Below are 24,992 nucleotides of genomic sequence, written 5' to 3' on the forward strand. Positions count from 1 at the left end.
GTGAAGAGCTACAGTTAGGTTAACAATTTGTTGGACAAAGAAACAGTTTTTGTAGCTTTTCTCTGTGCACCACCACAGTGGATTTTAAATCAAACAATCAAGATGTGATTGTTTGAGCTTTATTTCATGCAAATGCATTCATTTTTGTCTTCAATAACTGAAAAGCTGCTCTATTCATTTGAGATCAAGTGACTGACTCGCCCATTGAAGAATATCTCATTTCTTTGCCTTGAGAAACTCTTGGGTTGCTCTTGCAGTTTGCTTTGGGTCACTATCCATGTGCACTGATAGGAGCTGTCTGACCAGTTTGGCAGCATTTGTCTGAATCTGAGCAGAGAGTACAGCCCTGTACACTTCACAGTTCATCCTGCTGCTTCTATCAGCACTCACATCATCAACAAACACTGGTGACCCGGTTGCACTGGCAGCCATACATACCCACGCAACATGACCTCCACCATGTTTGACAGATGATGTGGTTTGCTTCAGATCATGAGCCTTTTCTGTCCTTTTCCACACTTTTATCTTCCCATCATTCTGGTAAAAGATCATCTTGGTTTCATCTGTCCAAAGACCTTTTTCCAGACCTGTGCAGACTCTTTTAGATGTTTTCTGCCAAAGTCTAATCTGACCTTCCTCTTCTTTAGTGTGACCGGTGGTTTACATCTTGTTGTAAACTCTGTATTTATATTCATGAAGGTATCTCTTAATTGTAGACTCTGACAATGATATCGCTGCTTCCTCAAAAGTGTTGATGTTGTAAGGTTATTTTTCTTGACCATGACAGTAATTCTGTCATCATCCACTTTAAAATACACATTGAATCAGCTTCAGATAGTATGTCTGCTTCATTTGTTGTGAGAACAACAAGAGAACAGCTTTCACCTGGCCATGAAACTGTTTGACAGCCTATTGTCTGATTTAATATTGAGCCTGTGAAAATGGGGCGAATAAAAAATGCCTGTAATTACTAAACACTTACTGCAGTGTGTCCAAGGAAATTTGTGGAAGTCTACCCATCGAAGAAATAAAAATAGAAATATTAATAATACTGATAAAAGAAAAAGGCCCTGAGGTAATCTGTCAAATTTTAATGTGATAGTTTGAAAATAGACGCAATAGTTAGGTACACCTTGACCGGTTCAGTCTATAGTACACTTTTTAATCGCGTCTCTAGGTGGCGCGTGACCCTTGATAGCCTGCTGTGTGCTGCACGTGCTGCCGTGCGTGGGGGGAAAAACCAGAGCCGAGCAGTAAAGGTTGTTGTTTTGGTTGTTATGCTCCAGAACCCGCCCCCTTGCTTTTTGATAGGCTCCGCGGTATGATTGGCATGCGCGTGCTCAACTGTCATCGCGTGGTAGTTATGATCCAAGTTGTTTAGACACATGCAGCTGTCCCCGTGATGTTGTAAAGTTGGTTCAAAGCGCACTTACTCACTCCGTCACGGTCAGTAAGAGTCGTGTTTTCGAGGAGAGCAGGTAGTTTCACGCGAAGTTCACCATGTCGACAGTTAACCAAATCGTCTTCGGGGACAGGAGCGACGTGCCTGACCTCCTGAAGTACTTGGCTGACTATCCCTTCTCCTTCCCAGCATTTGATGACAGCGGTAAGAATCTTTTTGGTAACTTTGTATCTGTTATTGCATCTTTTTATGAGCGCTCCTTTTGGTAACATGCAGCGCGGACTGTAGCAGGTGATGGTTACATTTATGGAAACTCTAACTACATTTTCACGGTATTTAAATCCATTATGTGACTTTAGCGGATAAAGTTTGAAACAGAGGCCTATGAATATATGTATATATTATAACCAAGACTTGAACTGGAAAACTGTAAAGTAGCTGCAATTAATTATTTACATTATTTGTAATATTAGTCTTGTGATTTAATGCTGTCCTCTAACAGTTGCTGTGTTGCCATTTTATTAGGTACTTTGAGCTAAAACTAATGCAACAGGTCTGCAACACTTCGTGGTATGTTTATTTATCCTGCCTTCAGTGAAACACATGAAATGTTTTTTTTTTTTTTTTTAAATGTTCTACATAAAGCTAATGAAGTGACTTATGTCCCTTTGGCTGTTAAAACAACTTAAAATTTTTTATTGTGGCTCCGTATTGAAATGCTATTATGCTAGTAGACAACTTAAAGCCTTCTCTATAGGTAACTGTAAAAAGGACAAAAAAAAAAAATACTCCCAAAAACGTAACTGAATATCTCCAGTTCATCATTTCACTGAGTGCAGGTATGGTGGTATCACTCTAATCTCTTGAAATATGCACAGGTGATGAAAGGCTGTGAGGTGTGTTGTGGCAGCAGACTGACTCAGTGCAGTCTGAACCTGATGCAACAACACTGAAATAGTCCTCACTGAGGGTTTCATCATGTCATTAGTTGCTTTATGCACCCTGTTTACTTTATGGATACTTTTTTGCTCACTTTCTGTTTTTAAAAAAGTTATTCGTTGGTTGTTTTATTAGATGCTGTTAGTGCAGTGACATAAGAAATGTGAGGAGAGAGTGACATACAGGGCATGAAAGAAGGGCCTCCAGCTTAAACTGAACTAGATATGTTGGGGTTGTGTTACTTCACCTGTACTCGGATGTCTCTTTAAGCTTTTCTCTGGCATGGCTGTGTCAATGTCTTTGTGTGTATGAACTGTTACTATTGCCAAAGTTAGTCACAGTGAGATTTCAAATATACCTTGACCTGTTCTGAAATAAACAGATAAATCAATATTTCCATGCAGTCCCTGTCTTCTCGTAACTGAAACCAAAGGGAGAGTTGTTCTATATACAACCTGTTTTTACCTCAGGACACCCAGACAGCAAGGCTGGTCTGAGGTATCCATATAAGTAGTTCTGCAATCTATCTAGATCCCTGATGATACAAAGCGTCAAATGCTACGAGTATCCTTTTCAAACCAATGTTAAGGCTTGCTCTATGTAACAGAGTTAAAATAACCTATATTATGAATTTCTTCAAAATTGATGTACTTATTGCATGTGAATAGTTGGAGCCACCTGGTGGATAAATAATGCAACTGCAAGGTTCCTCATTGCTGCAGTGTACGTGCCTCAGCAAAGGAAAACGATCCCAAGCTGGAGGTGGGTGCGTGTGAGCAATGCTATAGTTATTTTTGTTTGTTTAATAGTGAAAACATTCTCTCAGCAGTAAATGTTAATATGTATTTCTATCGTAAGCACTGCTGACATGTAACCTGGAAGTTACAGGTGTTTTGGTTAACAAATAGTAACTTTATTCACGATCTGCATTTTTGTTAGCATGCTAAGCTAATACCAGTTAGCCAGTCAGCAGCTTTCAGGCTGCCCCTGGCTCTAAAGCTGTATAGCAGTACAAGACTGTGATTGTTCTGATTTCTGTTAACAGAGCTGAATGTTGCGGTTGCATGACCACACTGATGTCTGTGACTGTGTGCTGTGATTTTTGTACCAGGTAGGCTTTGTTTGTTTTATATGAGCAAAATTGTAAGATGTTGATTTGTTATTGTTAGCCTAAAGAAGTGAAAATAATGGCTCTTACTCTCAAGTACTGTATGAAAAATGAATGCCACTATACGATTACATGTTTGTTGTAATGTCTTTTGTTGAAAGCAAAAGCAAAAGGAAAACGATCCCAAGCTGGAGAGCTGAATGTTGCGGTTGCATGACCACACTGATGTCTGTGACTGTGTGCTGTGATTTTTGTACCAGATTAAAGAGGGAGTGCTGAGTAAGAGCAAGTCCGGTATTGCTGTGCCATCCTTCTGCACCATAGACACCAAGAGAAACCTCCACCATAGAATCTCAGAAGCATTCACAACAGTTACACTGGTGCCGTGACTCCGTGATTCAAGATCCACTTGATGCGGATCGCGTTCCCGAGGTTGCTATTCCTAAAGATTCATGGTGGGATGTTGCCGGTCCTGGGCTCTTGCTTTCTGCTGAGGTACTGAACTGTCTCAGCTATCTTTTTTTGATTAGGTGGATCACTCTCTGAACTGGTTGTATTGCCGCCTGCAACTCTGAACATTTGTTGTGATTTGTTTTACACATATATATATATATTTTTTTTTTTTCTTCTCTCTTTTCTCTGTTTTATGGTACAATGGCTAGCAAATTACAGCTGAGTGATATATGTGATAATGTTCGTTCCTCTGTTGGGAGGGGTAGAGGTGTAACAGGTATTCATTTACTGTCGAATAGGTCAGTTGGGAGGGATGTGGGTGCTTCACCTGTGTTGCCTGGGAGAGACAGAAAAATGGGGTCAGGTGTGGTCCCGGACGGGTCTCCTGAGGGACAAATCTTGTGGGGGGGAGCTCATCACTCAACTCCCAGTGATGGGAATGACACATTACACCAGTTTAGTGACATTATCTGTCAACTGGGTTCACAGATAGGAGAGTCTATTGCAGCCAGAATTATATCTGGTGGGGCTGTTGGTGATACTAAACAAAATAGTGTTCATTCACATAACCAGCATTCTGAACCCAGTGGCAATGTGAATACACTCAGCGAAAACCCCCACATCAGTGTTACTGTGAGATCTGACAGGGAACCTGTTATTTTCAGGGGCGATAATACAGACAAATACACTGTGACTGAATGGGTTGATCTGATGAAATCATACATCAGGAAACAAGGCCTTGATACCTCATTACAGACAGAGGAGGTTATGGGGAGACTGATGGGGAAGGCAAGGGATGTGGTTAAGATTGGCTTGAGAAGTGACCCCTCACTTAACAATGCTCACAACCCAGATGTGATTTTCAACATACTGATAAGGTATTTCAGCAACACATCCTCATGCCTGCCCCTGCAAGACTTCTATTCAACCCTGCCCTCCCACAGAGAAAATCCTGTTGATTACTGGATACGCCTCAACAAGGCTGCTGATATGGCTGAGGAAGGTTTGGAGCGCCAGGGCAGACGCATGGAGGATGTTGGTGGTGAGATTGCTAAAATGTTTGTGAAGCACTGCCCTGATCCAGAGCTTGCGTCTGTGTTTAAGTACAAGCAGATACATGAGTGGACATGTAAAGAGATTCAGGAGAGGATAGATGAACATCGTCGTGAGAGGGGGTCTCCTGTGAGAGTGCGCTTGGTCGGGGCTCAAGCAGCAGCACTGGTCTGTGATGATACACAGGCTGAGCTTTTGGTTAGAGATGACAAGGAGTCTCCAGTGGCTGACTTGCCCCTCTCTCACGGAGTGGCGCCCTCTGTCTCACCCTCATCTCTCTTGTCTCAGACCCGGCAGCATTTTCTACCTCCACCCCGTCTGACAGGCCCCCCTCCCTTGTCTCGGGATGGAGAGCGGAACCTCACAACCTTGCCGCAGAATATTTGTCAGACCCCCCTCCCACATTACCAGCAGTCATCTGGGTTTCCTGTAGTGGGGGACCAGGTTCCTCCCAGTCAGCAGCCAAACAATAGTGCTGTGCTTGGTGAGATGATGTCAATGCTCAGGGAGCTGCTAAATAAAGTGAAGGTTGGAGATGGAAGTTCCACCTCCCGGCGTGGAGGTAGGCGTGTTCAAGACCGGAACCCTTTAATTCGTGGAGGGAGCTGTCAGGTCTGTAATGCTGGAGGCCACACTACGGAGTCTCACTGCCGCTTTGCCCGACTTTGTTTCACATGCTTCAAACCTGGTCACACGCGGCGCTCATGTCCTAATAGAGCCTCTACAGCTGACAATGCCCAGGAAAACTAGTCGACCTGTGCTTTGAGGGAGGCTGTACAGGTCATGATGGACACTCCCATATACATGATGCAGCAGAGCTGTATAACAGTGTAAGAGACTTGGACAAGTCTGAGACGGTTATTTTTCAGAACACGACAAGAATCAGAAGCAGTGACAGTCTGTTCTACACTCCTGTTACTGTTGGACGCAAGGCAAGCCTTGGCGCTATGTTGGATAGCGGTTCAATGGCCTGTTCATTGAGTGTAGGAGCACTACAGAGGCTTGCTGATGCTAATGCTGTTGATTTGAATAATGAGGAGGCACCCAATGTCATTTTTGTTGGCTGTGGCGGTGTACGTGTTAAGCCTAAATCAGTGGTAGAACTTGAGATGGAAGTCTATGGATGTCGTATCTCTGTTCCCACTTTTGTTGTAGATAATCAGCAAGATGACTTGATCATTGGCTCGAATGTCATTAGACATTTGGTCCGTCAGTTCAAGGCAGATGCAAGTTACTGGGAGGCTGTGTCAACATCTGGTTCAGGGCATCAGGAACTTGAACAGTTCCTGTCTCTCCTTGCTGGCCTGGATCGCTGGCCTGGTGATGAGGTGCCAGACAAAGTAGGCACAGTCAGATGCAACAGAGCCATCACCCTGCCAGCTAATAGTGAGTATCTGGTGTGGGGCAGACTACCTAAAAATGTTAGGATATCTCCTGGCTCTACTGTGATCACTGAGCCAACCTCTTCTCACTCCGCACCCAGAGGTATCATGATTGCTAGAGTGGTGACTCCTCTCTGGGGTGACAGGTGGGTTCCACTCAAGATCCTTAACATCACAGACAACCCTGTTGTTCTGCGGCGAAATGCCAAGCTTGCCGACGTCTACACCTGCCTTGCACTGGAGGATCTGGAACTTCCAGAGCTCGGGCAACAGACTACTTATGCTAAGCCCACTGGGACATCTGTTCCGACAGTGGATGCTGGCACTGTGCAGGAGAGGTTGGAACGTGTTGGCTTGGGGGACCTAGACCTCATGTCTTGTGATGTGTCATCAGACTGGCGTGAGAAGTTGGCAGACCTTGTAGTCACGTATGAAGATGTCTTTTCCCGCCATCACCTGGACTGTGGTGAGGCTAAGGACTTTGTGCATCGGATTCGACTGACTGATGAGAGACCATTTCGTCTCCCCTACAGACGCGTTCCACCTGCTGAATACCAAAAGCTCCGCCAAGTTCTTAATGAGATGGAGGAGAGAGAAATAATCAGGAAGTCAGCCAGTGAGTTTGCCTCGCCTCTTGTCCTTGTATGGAAGAAAAATGGTGAATTGCGGGTGTGCACTGATTTTCGCTGGCTCAACAGGCGGACACTGAAAGACGCTCACCCCCTGCCACATCAGGCTGACTGTTTGGCAGCCCTGGGTGGTAATGCGTTTTTCAGCACGATGGACTTGACATCTGGCTTCTATAATATGCCGTTACATGAGGAGGATCGCAAGTACTCCGCATTCACGACACCCATGGGTCTGTATGAGTACAACCGCCTCCCACAGGGGCTGTGCAACAGTCCAGCCAGCTTCATGAGAATGATGACCTGTATTTTTGGCGACCAAAACTTTCTCAGCCTGTTGTGCTACCTCGATGATGTGCTGGTTTTTGCACCATCTGAACAGCTTGCTCTGGAGCGGCTGGAAATGGTTTTCTGCCGACTTCGCATGCACAACTTGAAATTAGCCCCCAAAAAGTGCTGGCTTCTCAGGAGATCCGTGAAATTCCTTGGGCACATCATTTCTGAATCTGGTGTGTCCACGGACCCTGCCAAAGTTGAGGCTGTCAGCAGCATGACAGTTAGAGACCTAATGGAGCCTGATGGGGCCACCCCATCACAGTCTCGTGTGAGGTCTTTTCTGGGGATGGTAAACTATTACCAGCATTTTGTGCCAAATTACTCCGCCATAGCAAGGCCCCTCTTTGACCTCCTGTCCGGCCAGAAACAGAGGCACAAGGGACGACCACGTGCAGGACATGCTGCTCAGTTTCGGAAGTTGTCACCCAGTGACTGGACAAGTGAACATCACCAGGCTTTTGAAGATTTGAAGGCAGCTTTGGTGTCCTCTGTGGTCTTGGCTCATCCTGACTTCAATCGACCCTTTGTCTTATCCACCGATGCGTCCATGGATGGACTGGGAGCAGTTCTTTCACAGGTTCAGGAAGGTGATTGTGTGGCTAGACCAGTAGCCTTTGCCAGCAAATCCCTCTCCCGTGCCCAAAGGAAGTATCCTGCTCATCGCCTTGAATTCCTTGCATTAAAATGGTCGGTGTGCGATAAGTTTAGCCACTGGCTCAAGGGACACATCTTTACTGTGTGGACAGATAATAACCCACTCACCCACATCATGACTAAACCTCGCCTGGACGCTTGTGAGCAGCGGTGGGTGGCGAAATTGGCATCCTATGTATTTGACATTAAGTACGTTCCCGGCTCTAAGAATGTTGTTGCAGATGCGCTGAGCCGTCGGCCATTTGTAAGATCCACTGTGGGCGAACGGCTGCTTTGCTGCCCCTACAGTGACCTCCTTGGAGAAGCTCTTCCCATCTCTGCTGGCTCGGTCCAGGGCGCTTTTAGGCAGTCAAACTCCAGTCAACATCTCTGCATCAGCCAGGCAGAGGAAGAGCCTTATGTGTCCATGGTTGCCAAGAATCAATCATTCACTAAAGAGGAGGTCTCTGCCATCTTTGAGACGCACACTCTTTGGGAGTCGAGTGCCAGGACTCGTGCGGCTGATGTTCTTCAACAGCTGCCGCAGTTGGTCCCACCCGCTACTGACCCCCAACCTGTGTTTTCTGAGGGTGAGCTCCGTCAGGAGCAGATGAGTGATCCTGTTCTCTCAAGAGTGTTGTATTTTGTGGAACGGGGTCGTCGACCTTCTAGGAGAGAGAAGTTTAAGGAGCATGTCATGGTCGTTAGGTTCCTTAAACACTGGGACAGACTGGCGATATGTAATGGTATCCTCTACAGAGTGTCCCGGGATCAGGTTTCTAAGAAGAAGAGGTACCAATTTGTGGTCCCTGACTCCCTCAAAGCCGAGGTTCTCCGAGGAATTCATGACAATGCTGGTCACCAAGGACAGTTTAGGAGCTTGTACCTGGCCCGCCAGCGATTCTTTTGGCCTCACATAGACCGGGATGTGAAGGATTACGTGCGGCACTGTCAACGGTGTGTTGTTGGCAAAGCAGCCGATCCTGAGGGAAGGGCACCTCTGGAGAGTATAAAGACTTCTGCACCTCTAGAAATTGTGTGCATTGATTTTTGGACTGCAGAGGATTCAAATAAAAAACCTGTTGATGTGCTGGTAGTGACAGACCACTTTACCAGATTGGCTCAGGCCTTCCCTTGCCGAGATCAGTCTGCTAAACAAGTTGCAAAGCAACTTTGGGACAAGTACTTTTGTATTTATGGCTTTCCTGAGAGGGTCCATTCAGACCAGGGGGCCTCATTTGAGAGTCAGCTGGTTGCTGAATTGCTGAGGGTCGCTGGTGTGAAGAAGTCTCGGACCACGCCATACCATCCAATGGGCAATGGTAGTGTGGAACGTTTTAACAGGACACTGGGCAACATGATTCGTGCCCTCCCTCCTGACGCTAAACGCGATTGGCCCCGGCGCCTCCAGACCTTGACATTCATGTATAACTGTACTGTCCACGAGACGACAGGTTACCCCCCTTTCTATCTCATGTATGGTAGAGTTCCACGTCTTCCAGTTGACGTCCTCTTCAAAAACATACTGAAGGATCCTGAGGTCAGCTGTTATGACAATTATATAGTTTCCCTGACAAAGGACCTTCAGGAGGCAATGGCTATTGCCCATGGACATGTTGACAAGGAACAGAGCCGGCAGGCTGAACTCTATAACCGGCGTGTAAAAGGGAACTTGATCACTACAGGTGATAGAGTCCTGGTCTCCAACAGACGTGAGAGGGGGAAACGCAAAACAGCAGACAGATGGGAGTCAACGGTATACACTGTTGTTAGCGTGAATCCCACCACTCACACTTATGTGATCAAGAATCCTATGACTGGACAGCAGAGAGTTGTGCACCGTAACCTGTTGATGCCTGTTAACTTTCTACCTGTGGATGTGAACAGTCTCCCGGATCACACTTACCACTCTTCTTCAGTGGGTGAATCTGATGATGTTGCTGATGTAGATGGGTTGCTGTCTGTTGCAGGACAAGATAATACTGTGAACAGAACTCAGCACTGGGTTGACAGTCTGTCGACTGCATGCACAGACAGTTGTGAGGAGACCAGTCCTTCTGATGATGTTATGGGGATGGCAGATGAACCTGAGCACGTGAACGGTTCATGCCCTCAATCCCATGTGGCGAGCTCTGAGCTAGACCACTCAAAAACGCCTTCAGCTGTTACTCAGAGCGTGCGCACGAATATCAAACCTTTATTGAGCTCTTGTACTGGTGATGTACACCCAGTCAGGTCTCGTTTTGGACGCATTGTCAAGCCGGTTAACCGGTTGCTCCATGTTATGTCCAACCAAGGGGTTGTTAATGATGCTAGTCAGATCATTGGCAAAGTCTCAAAGTCAGTCCTTGAAGTTTTTCAATAAGGCGTTTATTTTTCAGTTTTAAGTTCACTTTGTTCATTGGTCTGTTTTGTTTTGTGGTTGTATCACCATAACTGAGCTACAGTCTTGTTAAAAGGGACATGTCTTTACTGTAGGGCATGGTTTATGTGGGGTGTAGATGGCATCCTGCTTCCAGAAGCCGGTAGTGAGTTGGCGCCACTCTCTATTTGCTTCATCCCTTTGGGGATACTTTTCTAGTTGGTATGTCTATATAACCATGTCAAGTCACTTTCCTTTTGGATTTTTTTTTTTTTTTTCTCTTGAGTTATGGTGAATACTGTGAGTTGTGCATCTTTAATTTTGAGCGAAATTCAGCGGGGGTGGATGTAACAGAGTTAAAATAACCTATATTATGAATTTCTTCAAAATTGATGTACTTATTGCATGTGAATAGTTGGAGCCACCTGGTGGATAAATAATGCAACTGCAAGGTTCCTCATTGCTGCAGTGTACGTGCCTCAGCAAAGGAAAACGATCCCAAGCTGGAGGTGGGTGCGTGTGAGCAATGCTATAGTTATTTTTGTTTGTTTAATAGTGAAAACATTCTCTCAGCAGTAAATGTTAATATGTATTTCTATCGTAAGCACTGCTGACATGTAACCTGGAAGTTACAGGTGTTTTGGTTAACAAATAGTAACTTTATTCACGATCTGCATTTTTGTTAGCATGCTAAGCTAATACCAGTTAGCCAGTCAGCAGCTTTCAGGCTGCCCCTGGCTCTAAAGCTGTATAGCAGTACAAGACTGTGATTGTTCTGATTTCTGTTAACAGAGCTGAATGTTGCGGTTGCATGACCACACTGATGTCTGTGACTGTGTGCTGTGATTTTTGTACCAGGTAGGCTTTGTTTGTTTTATATGAGCAAAATTGTAAGATGTTGATTTGTTATTGTTAGCCTAAAGAAGTGAAAATAATGGCTCTTACTCTCAAGTACTGTATGAAAAATGAATGCCACTATACGATTACATGTTTGTTGTAATGTCTTTTGTTGAAAGCAAAAGCAAAAGGAAAACGATCCCAAGCTGGAGAGCTGAATGTTGCGGTTGCATGACCACACTGATGTCTGTGACTGTGTGCTGTGATTTTTGTACCAGATTAAAGAGGGAGTGCTGAGTAAGAGCAAGTCCGGTATTGCTGTGCCATCCTTCTGCACCATAGACACCAAGAGAAACCTCCACCATAGAATCTCAGAAGCATTCACAACAGTTACATCTATGCTGGTGCAAAGATGCAAGAATTGAATCTTTGCACTGGCTGAGAATGACAGCAGTTCAAGTGAGAGGAAATAAGCTTATGAATTACTTTTGAGATCTGCGTATGTTAGAAATGATTTAATTTGTTAATCTCACCTGAAGGATGCATAATTGTACCACCAAAATACTTCAGACTAGTTGACATTGAGTGCAGGCAGTCCCCTTTGTAGTAGATGACAAGCATCCACTAAAAAGGAGATTGCCTGCACTAATAGAAGTAAATTGTGCCAATATAGTATGCTTCCAGTGGCATGAAAACAGCAAAAATCTGAAATTATTCTTGCTTATAAATATATATTAAATTATTCTAAAATTTTTGTTTTAAAAAAGGTTTTGCAGAAGCCTGAGTGAGCTGAACGAAGGCTGGAAAAAAATGGTTTGAAAGGAGGTTTGGATGTGTTTACACATTGAAAGTTGCAAGACAACCTTCTGTAGCATTATAGAAACTAGTTGCTCTGCTGTCATGGTCTTTAACCATACTAACTATGTATTTTATCATTAAACTAATAAAATATAAATATTGCCTTTTATCTTGTAGTAGCAGTGCTGACAACCTCTTGTAACTCATGCTGACACATGATATGATGTGCAGTTTTTTGCAGTACAGCTGGAGAGCAGAATACACTTTAGTAGTAGGTTTATGTGTTTACTGTTGTTGAGGCCTTGATCCATCCATCCACTCATTTTCTTCTGCTTATCCTTGTCATTTTTCCTTGGAGCATGCAGGGAAACGGCACCATCAACCTAATCTGCCCCATTTCCCCCTCATCACTTACCATGTCAAACAAGCAAAGTTTGAACATTTGAACACACCTGAGGTGTTTGTTAAACATGCCGCACTTTCACAACAGTCTCCATTTTCTGGTAGTGTGCATGCAAAGTTTCCTTTGTTTACATTTGTTGTGAAAGGGAACAGGCAGAAGAGACCTCCTGTCTCAGCAGCTTCAAGGGTACAAATTGAATCAGTTTAAATGGACAGCAGAGGGCACTGATTCGTGTTTATTGTTTGGTTTGCTCTGTGGACTGTGAATTGTGCGAACTGAATGCACAACAAATGATTTAACAACTTATTTTCAATATTGGATTATGTATTCATCTTATTATTAGTGTTGATGTTGCTGTGCAGTTTGACCTTTATCAACCTTGTAACATGATGCAAGATGTTGGACACGAGCTCTCCGATGTCTGAGGCCACTGAAACCCTAATAGAGACACTAGTCTCACCTGTTCCCGTGTAACCTTGTGTTTGAATGGGACAGTGTGTGAAAAGTCTAGTCTTCCTCTCAGTATTCAGTCTGTAGAAGCTCACGGGATTTGCGCTGAAATCGGTGGGGGGGCTGGATTGAGGGTGTAAGCGTCATTTCACTGCGTCTGAACATCGTGTTCCCGAAACAAAACAACATGCTGGAGCCGCGCGCGCGCCCCGTCGCGCGCAAACACGCACATCTCCGTTTTGTGACACAGGGTTGATTTCTAGGGTGAATTATTCTGTGCGGTTAAATACGTTAAATCACGAGAGGACAGCGGGCTGCAGAATGAAAGCCTATCTGGGGAAATATGTGGGTGACACGATATAGATGGTAACTCGCATGCAGAATTAAACCAGTCAATATAAAAACACTGTCGCGCACCGTGCCTGTTTTAATGGTGTGCGCGTACCCGCTGCAAGCCAAGCTCTCCTTGGCTTGCACGTGCGGTGAATCGGTAAGCCACGCCCCCTCGACAGATTGTACCTTCACGTGATTCGGATGGGGTGGGGGTGCACGTGTTTGGCCACGAGTATCTCGCTGAGGAGAGGAGAGAGAAGTCATTGCACGAGCGCACAACGTGTGAATCTGGGTGTGGGTGTTTGTGGTCCGTGCGCGGACACGCAGTCCATGAGTGAGGGTACCTCGTGCCTTCGTGTGAACACTATTTTTGTTTTAAATATATTAATATGATGGCTGCACGAGGCCGTGTGTTGCATTCACGTTGAGCACATAGGGTCTGTGAAATTTTATAATATTTAAAGCAATGATCTTCTTGTGTGTTTTGTGTCAAATGGAAAAAAACAAACAAACGTGTAACCACAACAGACGAGAAACAAAAGGGAGCTGCTGTAATACATATTCATATATGCAGCACAGGCAACCAATCGGCTGCTACTATTGCGCGAGGGTGGGGGGGCGCGTCTCATGAATGTCCAACTAGCGCGCTCGGTGAGCACGGAGAAGGAAGGAGTCTGTGGTGTTTTCGAGTCCTGAAAGCTTGAATATTGGCAAACGGGCTTGAAAGCAGCGATACCGTCGACACTAGCTCGGAGCCGCGGTTCTCGTATTTCTGTTTTTCGGGCGCAGCTCTCGGTACCGAAGACAGCGTCGGCCCCGGCCTTCCCGGAGCTTGGCACCGAACAATGCCTGGCAAAGCCGCGATGGCAGTGGAGCTCCAACCCAGCGATAACGCCGCTTCAGCGGCCCCGCAGAAGTCTTTCCCTTTTGTTTTAAAGAAGATTATGGACATTCCCCCTCCTAACATCCTGGAGGAAGGAGAAGACGGTGAGCATTTAAAAAAAAAAAAAAAAAAAAAAAAAAACGAGAAAAAAAGCTGCCCAGTTTCCCAGCTCGTGCATGAACGAGTGTGACGGTTTTAAGGCTATTTAATCTGAACTGGATGTGCTGAGTGTTTGGTGTTTAGCCCAAAATGTGTGGCCGAGGTTTCGGCTTGCACGCCATATGTTGCATGGAGGCAGTTTAATCCGAGGCTGCGAGCAAACGGTGAAGAACAAAAAGTTCCTGCTCCTCTGTGCTGACATTCAGGAAGCTAAACCAGGATTTAAAGACTCACCAGGACAGACGGGCTGCCTGGGGGTTCATTAAACACCTTTTTATTTGGTTCCTGGCTACTGTGATGGTGGTTGGAGTCACATGTGTAGACTTTCTGACCACCTCCTTTCTTCTTAGCACCTTCTCCCTCTCTCTCTCACACTGGTTGACAGGCTTCCTGGATGTTGCCCTTTGTTTACCCAACTTGTTTTTCAGATGTCACATCACCCCACCCCCTCCACCCAGCCTCTTACCATTCATAATTTTATCTTCCTTGTGTCTCATGAATAATTTTTAGACAAGGGAACTTTTCAGTTACAGCAAGCAGACATTAACTTTTTTTTTTTTTATGTTTTATGTCTTTGATATAGAATTAGAGAAGGAGAAGCTGTGTTCCTCTGAGGATGTGGATGGAGGAGCTGTGGCAGCCAGTGATGGTGGCGGCTCCAGAGGAGGTGGTGGTAGTGGGGGCAGTGGAGGGGTATCAGCCTCCCTGACCCCAGCCATCTGGGAGAAGACCATTCCGTATGATGGGGAGACCTTCCACTTAGAGTACATGGACTTGGATGAGTTCCTCCTGGAGAACGGTATCCCTGTGAGCCTAGAGGAGGAGGAACTGCAGAAAACTCTGACAGTGGAAGGCAAAGCCATTCCCAAGGTTGTTGCAACACCTACTACCGCCACTCCTGCTACTACTGCTACTACAACAGCTACTCCCGATACTCCTGCCACTGCAGACTCAGCACCCCCACCCTCTGACTCCACGGCCACCTCAGATCCAGAGGAGCCTGTGACAGTCACCACGTTACAACCAGCTAAGCTAGAAGAGGAAGACGAGGAAGGACAAGAAGAGGAAGCGCAAGAAGAGGAATCTTTGCCTGAGGAGGCAGCAGCAGCAGAAGCAGAAGTGAAGAAAGCAGGTGAGCTGATTTAAGCCATGCATTCAACATTACCAGCTGATGAAAACCATTAATTCCTTTGAATAATTTTGTGTAGCTGAATAAGACAGGATAATAAAAGTAGTGCTGATCCAGATTCATAAATCCTACTCCAAGACATTGGAAAGTGAAATGTGTGTTTTCTCTGCTGGCTGCAGTTTCACAGCAATAGTTTTATTCTGCTCGGCCTAAGAGTGTAGATGCTGGCGTAGCATCAACATAAGCAAACACAGGACAGAGCACGGACCTTTGAGTACATACTGCAGCTTTCATAGGTTTGCAGTACAGGCCGCATGACAGTCCACTACATTTGAGAGCTCTAGGTTTTCTATTTAAACTAGAGCCTGTTTATTGAAACACAACAACAAGACTAGCAGCAACCACAATTCAGCTGCCCCAAGCCAAAAGCAATGGCATCAAGATTTTTTTTTTCCCTTTTAGCCTAATTAAAACTGTATGTAAATGCACATATTTGTACAGCTACAACCAGCACATATTAAGTACTTACGGCACAGTAACAGTCAGCTTGACGCTAAGGAGAACTGGTGCATGTTACAGCAGGCATGGTCGACCTCTTGTGAAGTTCTAACATCGCAATTTCACATACCCCCCTCCTACGTCTGCGCTCCAGAAGAGGAAACGCATCTCTGCACTGTCAACAAGCAGCTCAGCTGTCCTTGAGGCCCAATGTAGAGCCTAAACAAACGGAAGTTAGATGCTTCAAGCCTCACCAAAATAGTAACATTTCACCAGATGCAGGGGATAATTCTCAAAAAATGCCATTGCTTTGTTCATGTTAAAACAACATGAAATTATTTCAGTTAATGAGCCCTCTAGGAAAATCCACAAAGGTGAGTCAGCAGTGTTTAGCAAAACACCTTTCCTTTGCATTACTCTGTGGAAGTAATGCGATAAAATTCAGATTTTTGCATATAATTTTCATGTTGGGTGTCCTGTGCTAATATAGTCAAATATCTGGCCTGCAGGCGGTTTGATCACATGTCAGTACACTGACACTTAGCAGAAGCAGTGGTGGACAATTTTTTATTTATTTATTTTTTGAAGAGGTTTCATTGGAGTTCACCTGTCTTGTATCAAAGTTTACTTTACCCTTTTTACTTAAAGATGGCAACACTGCAGAACGTAACACACCCTCCCCGATCGACCCAGACGCCATTGAGGTGGACATCAATTTCCAGCCGGATCCCACGGACCTGGTCCTGTCCAGCGTGCCGGGAGGTGAACTGTTCAACCCTCGCAAGCACAAGTTCTCCCAAGAGGAGCTGAAACCACAGCCGATGATCAAGAAGGCCAAGAAAGTTTTTGTTCCCGACGAGCAGAAGGTCAGTGGAAACAAATTTTCTTCTTCCAAAACTGCAAACTCTTAAGTGACAACAAAGAGGTTCAAGGAAAAAATGTTTTGGCCATTTTTAAGCATTTTTCATGAAGACAAAACATCAAGTAGTTTTTTTACAGACAAATCTGAGGAGAATAGTTTGACATGAAATGGCCGATTCTGTTTCAGTTCTGCTAGATTAACCCGAGAACACTATCGCTAATGTCGGGCATATTTTAATATATTTTTCCCATCAAAATATATGAAAGTCCAAAAATATATGGCAAATTAAAGTACTCTTATCCCCCCTTCCCCCCCATAACAATGGCTCATAAAATAAAAAGTTATCGGGGGGGGCTTTAAAATTAAAGAATTGTTAATGGAAAAATTCTTTAAAAAAAAAAAATAAATAATGGAACTGGGAACTTGTTCTTTGGTTCATCCATTCCATTCTATAAGCCTTGTCCAGTGAGGACACAGTCTCCCTGCATAACTGACAACTATTTATTTGTTTTTGACCATATGAATTCTGCGTGCAACTCAGTAGCAACACAACGAAAATCATGTGACTACAGTCGCCTGGGTGAAAATGCCCTGACGTTAGTGTTCTGGGGTTAAAGGGACAATCAGGCTTTGTTTTATTCAAGTAACTCAAACAACCACAGTTCAGTCAGTGTATTACCCACAAAAGAGTGCTCCAAATCCCCTCCAGTATGAAGAAACACTGGTGCAAAAGCTAGCACATTTCAGCCAGTTTAAGTGTGAGATATTTAGAATATTTTCACTTTTTTTTTTTTTTTTTTTACCTTGTTTGGTAATCAAAAAGACGCCTTTATCAAAAACAGGTTCACAGAATGCAGGATTGGCTATTTAAGCTCCAACTCCATCAGTTAGTTTGTGTGACTTTCGTGCTTTAAATGTCGATTTTGATCCAGACTAACCCATTAAAGCACCAGAACTGAGGCTGCAGGTTAGTCTAGGTACTATTCTGATATGTGCAATCACACTTCAGAAATGCCAAACTCTCCCTTTAAATCATTTGCAAACAGAGCTGTGACTCGTGGTTTAGAGATTAATGATGGATGTGGGGATGTTTGGTCTCAAGATAACATCTGTGATGTGAAATCTCCTTGTTTATGTCGGCAGGTTCACCTCTCTGTCCCCTTTCACTGATTTCACCTTTATTTCCTCAGGATGAGAAGTACTGGTCCAGAAGAAAGAAGAACAATCTGGCAGCGAAGCGTTCCCGCGATGCCCGTCGACTTAAGGAGAACCAGATCACCGTGCGCGCCTCCTTCCTGGAGCGTGAAAATGCTGCACTGAGGCAGCAAGTGGCTGAGCTGCGGAAGGACTGCGGTCGCTGTAAGAACATCCTGGCCCGATATGAAGCCAAGTACGGCCCACTGTAAAAAGAAAAAGGGGGGAAAAAAAGAAAGGAAAAAAGAAAACTCACAATAAAACCCATGACCTATTAACGAGACAAAAGCAGAACTCCCTTCCCCGCAAATTTCAACACAGACACAAACACCAAGGGAATCTAAATTTGCACTGTTGTCTTCGCTGACCTCCAGTCACTGTGTCCAGCTCCAGTTTCTTAACATAATGCTGGAGTTTTGGATGCACACGGTCAGGCAGTGAGGCATGATGGGAGCAGTGGTCACAGGGAAGGCCTGTGGAGAGCGCCTGGCTCCTACACTCAGAGAGGAAGTGGACTGTTCGGGATACTCCCATGGTTCAGAAAATATGGTTTGTCTCAAGAAAAGTTTAAGAAAGTCACGGGACATGAAACGAGCCGCCTGGTTCAAAAGAATTGTACGCTTTCAAATTTGATACAGCAGTTTCCATCAGAGTACAGCACATCTTAGTGGACCAAAGCATGAGTAGCATCAGTCAGAAGCTGCGTATTTAGAGTGGTGCACACACACGCCTTCTGTTCCTCGTGTTGCACTTAGGTAGGAGGCTCAGAAGAAGAATATTTGCTAACCTGTAGCAGTCTGAGAGGAGAGATGAATGTAAGAGCAGGAGTCAGGTTTAGGGTGGTACTTCAGTAGGGGGGGGTGGGGTCATGAATGGAGTCCTTCATTGGTGTGGTCCAGTCAGAGTTCTTCCTTCACACAAGCACGGCTCTGCACACTGTTTAAACACAACTGTTATGTATATATATAATCATCCCCCTGTACCATTTTTATAGTGTGTAATCCATTTTGCACTTTTTCATAAAAAACAAAAAGGCGTGTGTTAAGATTAAGCTGGTATTAGTTACCTTATAAACAATCACAAAGGGAGCTGTTTTAATGGTAGCATACTAATGAAAATGCAGGAAAAGCCTGCAGTTTAAAGCTACTGTGATTTAATATCTTTTTTCTACTACGATCGGCTTCCAGAGCCTCAAAAAGCTTCACTGAAGGAACAGGTTGTTTTATTAATGGGGAAAGGGTAGTAGCATCTCTCTGTGGGTTACTGTTGAAGGCACACTGTAGGGTTGGTCTTAAGGGCCCTCCATTGAGGGGGGGGTATGTTCTCTTGTACAGTACTGTGCAAAAGTCCTGAGTCACTCTTCGTTTCTTTATATATTGCTAGGATAATGGGAGATAGGTGTAGACATTTATTGAAATGTGCAAACATACATGGAAATATATAATGTAAAGAAACAGAGTTTGTACAATTTTAACAAGCTCCGAAGTTAATATTTGGTGTGACCACCTTTATTCTTCAGCACAGCCTGAACTGTCTGAGGCAGCTTTCTTGTTATTTCTTTAAGTAGTCTTCAGGAATAGTTCTCCAGGCTTCTTGAAGGACATTCAAAGCTCTTCTTTGGATGTTTCTGCCTTTTATTCTGTTCTCTGTCAGGATGATCCCATACTACTTCTATAATGTTGAGGTCCGGGCTCTGAGGAGGCCAATCCATGACTGATAATTTGTGTTTACAGCAGTGTTTTTGAGATTATTTTCATGCTGAAAAATGAATCAATTACCAATCAGACTTTTTCACATGGTATTGCATGGTGGATCAAAATCTGATTGTACTTCTTGATAGAAATGACTTTCAGATAATGTTCATCTGCTGTAGATATTTTTTTTTTTTTTTTTTTAGACCTGCCACTTCTTCTTTTGTCCAGTCCCCTCAAAAGTTTTAAGAGCGCACTGCACACCGTGCCAAGATATGCCAATTTTTTTTTGGGAATCACCTTGTTGGTGCAAAGATAATAATTTTAAGTCTGTCAAACTGTTATCTTTTGGCATTTTTCATAGATGCAACAAAAGAAATGGGAGCAAATTATATTTTTGCAACAGACTGCTAGTAACAAAACGCTTAAAGATTAAAATTTATATGTTCCCTGCTAAGGTGTCTTTGTGTAGGCACAACACTGGTTCGTCCCTTGAGTTAGGTGCCTTTTGCTTTTTTTTTCTTAAATGCTTGAATGATTCACAAGTTGGTGTTTAGTGGCCAAACAAACAGAAATTCCTCTGAAAATGGTCAGGTAGAAGGCCTGGACTGAAAATGAATGAAAAAGCAGCCAATGTCCAAAGAAAACCTCTGAAAGCGCTTCAGAAAGTCTGGAGAACTATTACTCAAAACCACTTCAAGAAGGTCTGGCTCCTTGGAAGCAAAATATAAATGAGGGGTGGTCCAAGACTTTTGCACATTGCTGTAGGGATGTTTATTTACTGCACACTGCAATCAAAGTGTGCTAGGGTCACTGCCTGCCTGCTAATGGTGTAGAGAGGACTGGATTGATTCTATTTTTTTCAAAAGAAATCGTAGGCCGGCCCAAGGGTCGACTGCTTCTGAACCTTGTAAATATGTCTCATGGTCTTTATTTTGCTAAGACAGGGACTCTATGTCTTTATTAACCCTATTATACCTTATGTTTGCCAAATAGTCAATGAGTGCTGTATTTATTCTGATGGTAATAATGCATCTGTTGATTGTGATGTACAACAATATGTCAGATAATTCTAATTCCTCTTAGGGACAATACCTATATAATAAAACCAATGACAAAGCAGGGAATTCAAAGGATAAACTGTGCTTTTGGATGTTTGTTTTCAAAACAGATGTATATAGTAATGTTTTTGTTTTTTGTGTCTGAACACACAAAGGACAGGGCGCACTCTCCTTTACCTCATCCAACACTTGCTATTTTAGATGGTTAAAAGTTTAGCAGGCCTACAGAGTGTTGTTGGTTGAAGCAAAGAGCACACACAGAGCAGCTTAGTTCCATTTGGCAAAACCTTAAATCCGACTTTATTAAAGGAGTTCTTTCCGCCAAAGCGGCTGAGTGTGAATCTTAATTAGTAAATGCATTGCAGACTGTTATGGGACTCTGTATCGCAAGTGTTTTTGGCTGATGCAGATTTTTTTTTTTTTTTAATTTTACCAGCCAGTTTGTGCTCATAATCACGTAATCCTGGAAAGAAAATAAATGTGGCAATAATACTCTATGTAATGCTTGTTTTAATTTCAGTAATGATGTTGTATGTAAACTTGCTATGATGTACTAAATAGAAATGCCCCAAAGTCATTTGTGCTTCCAGTTCTCGATCCTCTGTAGTCCAGGATCTTAATGCATGAAACCCAGTAAACCTGTCTTTTTTTTTTTCTTTTCTTTTTTTTTTTTTTAAAGTTTTATACCAAGTGTACTTATGTCTGCAAATCACCACCGAAAACTAGAGCTGTTTTTGGATGACGTAGGCTGGTGGTGTATTGTACAGGAAAGGAAAAGCAGAACATCTTTGCTGTGATGTCCTTTTGTTTTTGACTTGTGTAACAGCGCCACCTATCCTTGTACAGCCAGTGCTTGACCTTGTGGCAAAAACAGCTGAAAGCAGCATCTTTTTGATCACTGTGGATTGTTTTTCTATTTGCTAAAGATTGATCTATCTATAGATACACTGGATCAGCTGGTGCTTTTTGTGTTTTTTCTTTTCTCGATTGATGTGTTTTGAGTTTCCTGACTGTGTTGTAACTTTTTTTTTTTCTCTCTTTTGCATTGACATTCAAACTCGACATCGACTGCATTGTGCAGTTTAGACATCAGTGTAGTTAATGAATGCAAACTTTGGATATTTAAAAACCAAAAAAAAAAAAAAAAGGCTGCCTAAAGGTACTGGCCAAGAGAACTTTTTAGAAGATAATAAACCAAGATCATATTTTGTATAGTGATGCATACAATATGTAGCAGTTTCTCTTTTTTGATGTGAAGCTCCTTATGAAACTGGATTTTTAACTCCTACACTCACTTACTGACCTTTTTTTTAGAGGTCGAATCTTTTTTTTTTTTTTTTTCCCCCAAAAAAATCTCTGCATGCAGACTTGCAGTTTAGACTTTTGGATGAAGGTGCATCTTCTGCCACCTGCAGACAAAGATGGCTGCTGCACTTTTAAAGCCCTTGTGGCAATTGTGGGGATATTTGTCTTGGGTTTTTTATTAATCAGGGGGGGGGGGGACTAGAATCCTAGAGAAATTGCAGTATGATTTCTGAAAGCTCCAGTTTAATTTCAACTGTAAAAGCCGACAGTTCCCATTACACTTACTCTGTAAAGCAGTCGAGGATTGCCAGCTTGAGGTTTTGTAGGGACTACAAAATACAGTATGAAAAATATAAAAATTTAACACGATGGTCTCAAAGTAACTGTCAGTAACAGTACATTCTGTGAGATTGGGGCATTAAGATTTGTTGGGCTCAATAGGAGCTTCTTTTGGATGCTTCCTTCATTTGCAAGGGGGTCGCCACAGTGTGTAGATCCATTTGATTTGGCACCGATTTGTACACAGGATGCCCCTCCTAATGTACCCCTCCATGGGATTTTATTTGTTTCCTCCTGGTGTTGAACTGGGTAGGTATAAAATCGACCCAGAACATCAGCTTCCCTGCAAGTGGCACAAGTGTGTATGTACAGGTGTTTTTTTTTTTTTCACCTGTAGATGGCTCAAAGCAGCATGATTAGATCTCTGTCTAAACCTCTGTTTTAAGGTTCTGACCTGAAACTGTCGGCACTGGTTTCAGGTGCTTCGCATCAATGACGCTATGTCCGTGTTTAATATTTGAAGTAGCTCCTGGAAAACAATTTAAAATCTCTTTAACTGAAGATATTTTTAAAGATTTGTGGTGTCTTTGCTTTTTGTTCTTTTTATATAAATGTTTGTTTTTTCTGTTTTTGTATTGTCCTAATCATGTATTGGATACATGCAACTGCAGTACCATGTCCTAATTGTATCTTGTATTATGCATATGAAATAAATTGGAGTTTAATGACATGTGGGCTCTTGCTTTGACCTTGTTTGAGTCATTGATCAGCTGCGGCAGCTCTAACAGGAGCTGTTCTGGTGCTGAGTGACAAACGGTGGATAACAAAAGAAGCACAGCCTGGTGAACAAAGAGGCATCTTCCTCATCCTTAATGCGCGCGCGCGCACACACACACACACACATATAATCCCTGAGTGCAGGTGTTTTTTTTTTTCTCCCCATAAATCTTTTATTAAGTGTCCCCTCATTGCCTCAGTCCTGCTGCTCATCAGTATTCCAGTGGAGTAGGAGATATTGCGTAATGATCAAATTGACACACAGGGGAGCAGCGTTGCATAACACATCGGCAGCCTCAAAGACCAGAGAGGTGTGTGTGTATGTTTGGAGGATGGAGCAAGGAAGCAGGAGGTGGGGACAAGCGGTGGAAAAGATCAGGTAGTTATAGGGATGGAGAAGGGAAGATGGCTAGATGATGAAAAGAGGAAACGGGATTTAGTGAGTCGGTGCTGAAGACGTGGAGGCATGCATGTTGTCACACCGCTACATATTACGATACTCAGCACAGCTCTGACACGAGCAAGCCAACCTTCCAGCTGGCTGTACGCAGGCACAGACCGTGCTGGATGATGAAATGCAAAGTAATATCTGCTTGGATGGATCCAGCTGAGGTGGGTTGGTGAGCAATCTGGCTGCTCACCATTTGAGAATTCCATCTTTGCTTTGAATTATTGATCAAACATCACTTGAATTTGTTTACCGCAATGAGAGGATGAGATGCTTGAGGACTCACACAAACCAAAGATCTGCTCCATGAAATACATTCCAGCATCATCCCACAGAGACACACAAGAGGACTCAGTTTCATACCTCCCCATTCTCTCGTACAATGAGGACGACGCAATTAGCTTATTTTCCCATGCTTACTTTTTTTTTTGCCAATCTGTTTTTATTACAAACTTAAAAAAGAATCTGATACAATAAGAAACTGCAGTAATAACTCCCCATTCCCAAGGGGCAGCACAGAAAACAGGTCATTGCATCTCAGTAGTGAAATATTCATTATACATCTACAGGGTGTACAGATACAAAATAGGAAGAAAAATAAAATACAGGCAGGAAAGAAAGCACTATATTTATACATCATCTGAACTTTATTAGATCTATTTTACTCTTAAATGTTTTTTTTTTTAAACATAGAAAATAAATTTATTTTATGACAATGAAATATTACAAAGTGCAAAGTAAAACACATGTTGATATAAGCAAAAGGACATCAGAATACAAAATTCTTGTTTCCATCTTCATTGTTGCTCAACCCTGATTGTAGAATAGCCCCCCCCCCAAAAAAACAAAAAAAACAAAAACCATTTTATTCACTTTTTTCAAACCTGTGACAAACTGGCTTTCAATTTATAGTGAGGAAATTCACCACTACCTCTTCTATGCTGATTTTTTATTTTTGATCAAACAGGATGCGAGGGATACAAAGAAACAATTCTGGGCATGCATATGACTAAAAGAATCACCATTAGTGTCTGACGCACCATCTAAACCAGGGTCGACAACAGATCGGAATCACATTAACAGCACATTCATTTCCTTCATCTTTTCCAAACCAGTCACCTTCCTATTAAAGAGTTATAGTGGAGAGAGGTAGAAACCCCTTGAATCCTTCAGGGTAGTTTAAGATTATGGCATTTCATTGCACTGGAGAAGGGTGAGCATCTGTGTAAGCAAAGACAGTCTGGGATATGGCTATAGTATCAGTACCAAAAGGATCAGGCTGATGGAACAATGCTGGCTCCCTAAAGAAGAGGAGAGGTGGAGGAAATTTTGATGTCAAATGAAGAACATTTTGCCCTTTTGATAAGAGTCGATTCAGTAATTAAATACAGCCCCCCCCCAAAAAAAAGGTAGCTACATGAAAATACAGCAAATTCAGACAAGTGTAGATGGGCAGCGCAATCAAAATGACGAATGGAGATTTTTGGTTTAAATGTACTGCCTACGGGGAGTGTTGTCAGACTGCCCTTGGAGCACAGAAAAAGATCAGCCACCTTTTCCCATACAAACCTACTGTAAACATTCACATCTT

General features: G+C 43.2%; 1 protein-coding gene across 2 annotated transcripts; it reads left to right on the plus strand.

The window, feature by feature from the left end:
- The first annotated feature begins 1,303 nt into the window (after positions 1-1,303).
- LOC115784044 (thyrotroph embryonic factor-like) lies at positions 1,304-19,348 on the plus strand. Of its 2 annotated transcripts, none has more exons than XM_030735086.1 (4): positions 1,304-1,606; positions 14,741-15,289; positions 16,433-16,650; positions 17,837-19,348. In XM_030735086.1, the coding sequence occupies exons 1-4, from the start codon at positions 1,501-1,503 to the stop codon at positions 18,050-18,052; spliced, it is 1,089 nt and encodes a 362-aa protein (XP_030590946.1). In that variant the 5' UTR covers positions 1,304-1,500; the 3' UTR covers positions 18,053-19,348. The 2 variants fall into 2 exon arrangements, with proteins under 2 accessions (XP_030590946.1, XP_030590945.1); XM_030735085.1 differs by lacking the exon at positions 1,304-1,606 and adding an exon at positions 13,784-14,102.
- The last annotated feature ends 5,644 nt before the right edge of the window (positions 19,349-24,992 follow it).

The sequence above is a fragment of the Archocentrus centrarchus genome, chromosome 8, assembly GCF_007364275.1.
Source record: "Archocentrus centrarchus isolate MPI-CPG fArcCen1 chromosome 8, fArcCen1, whole genome shotgun sequence".
NCBI classification, from domain to species: Eukaryota; Metazoa; Chordata; class Actinopteri; order Cichliformes; family Cichlidae; genus Archocentrus; species Archocentrus centrarchus.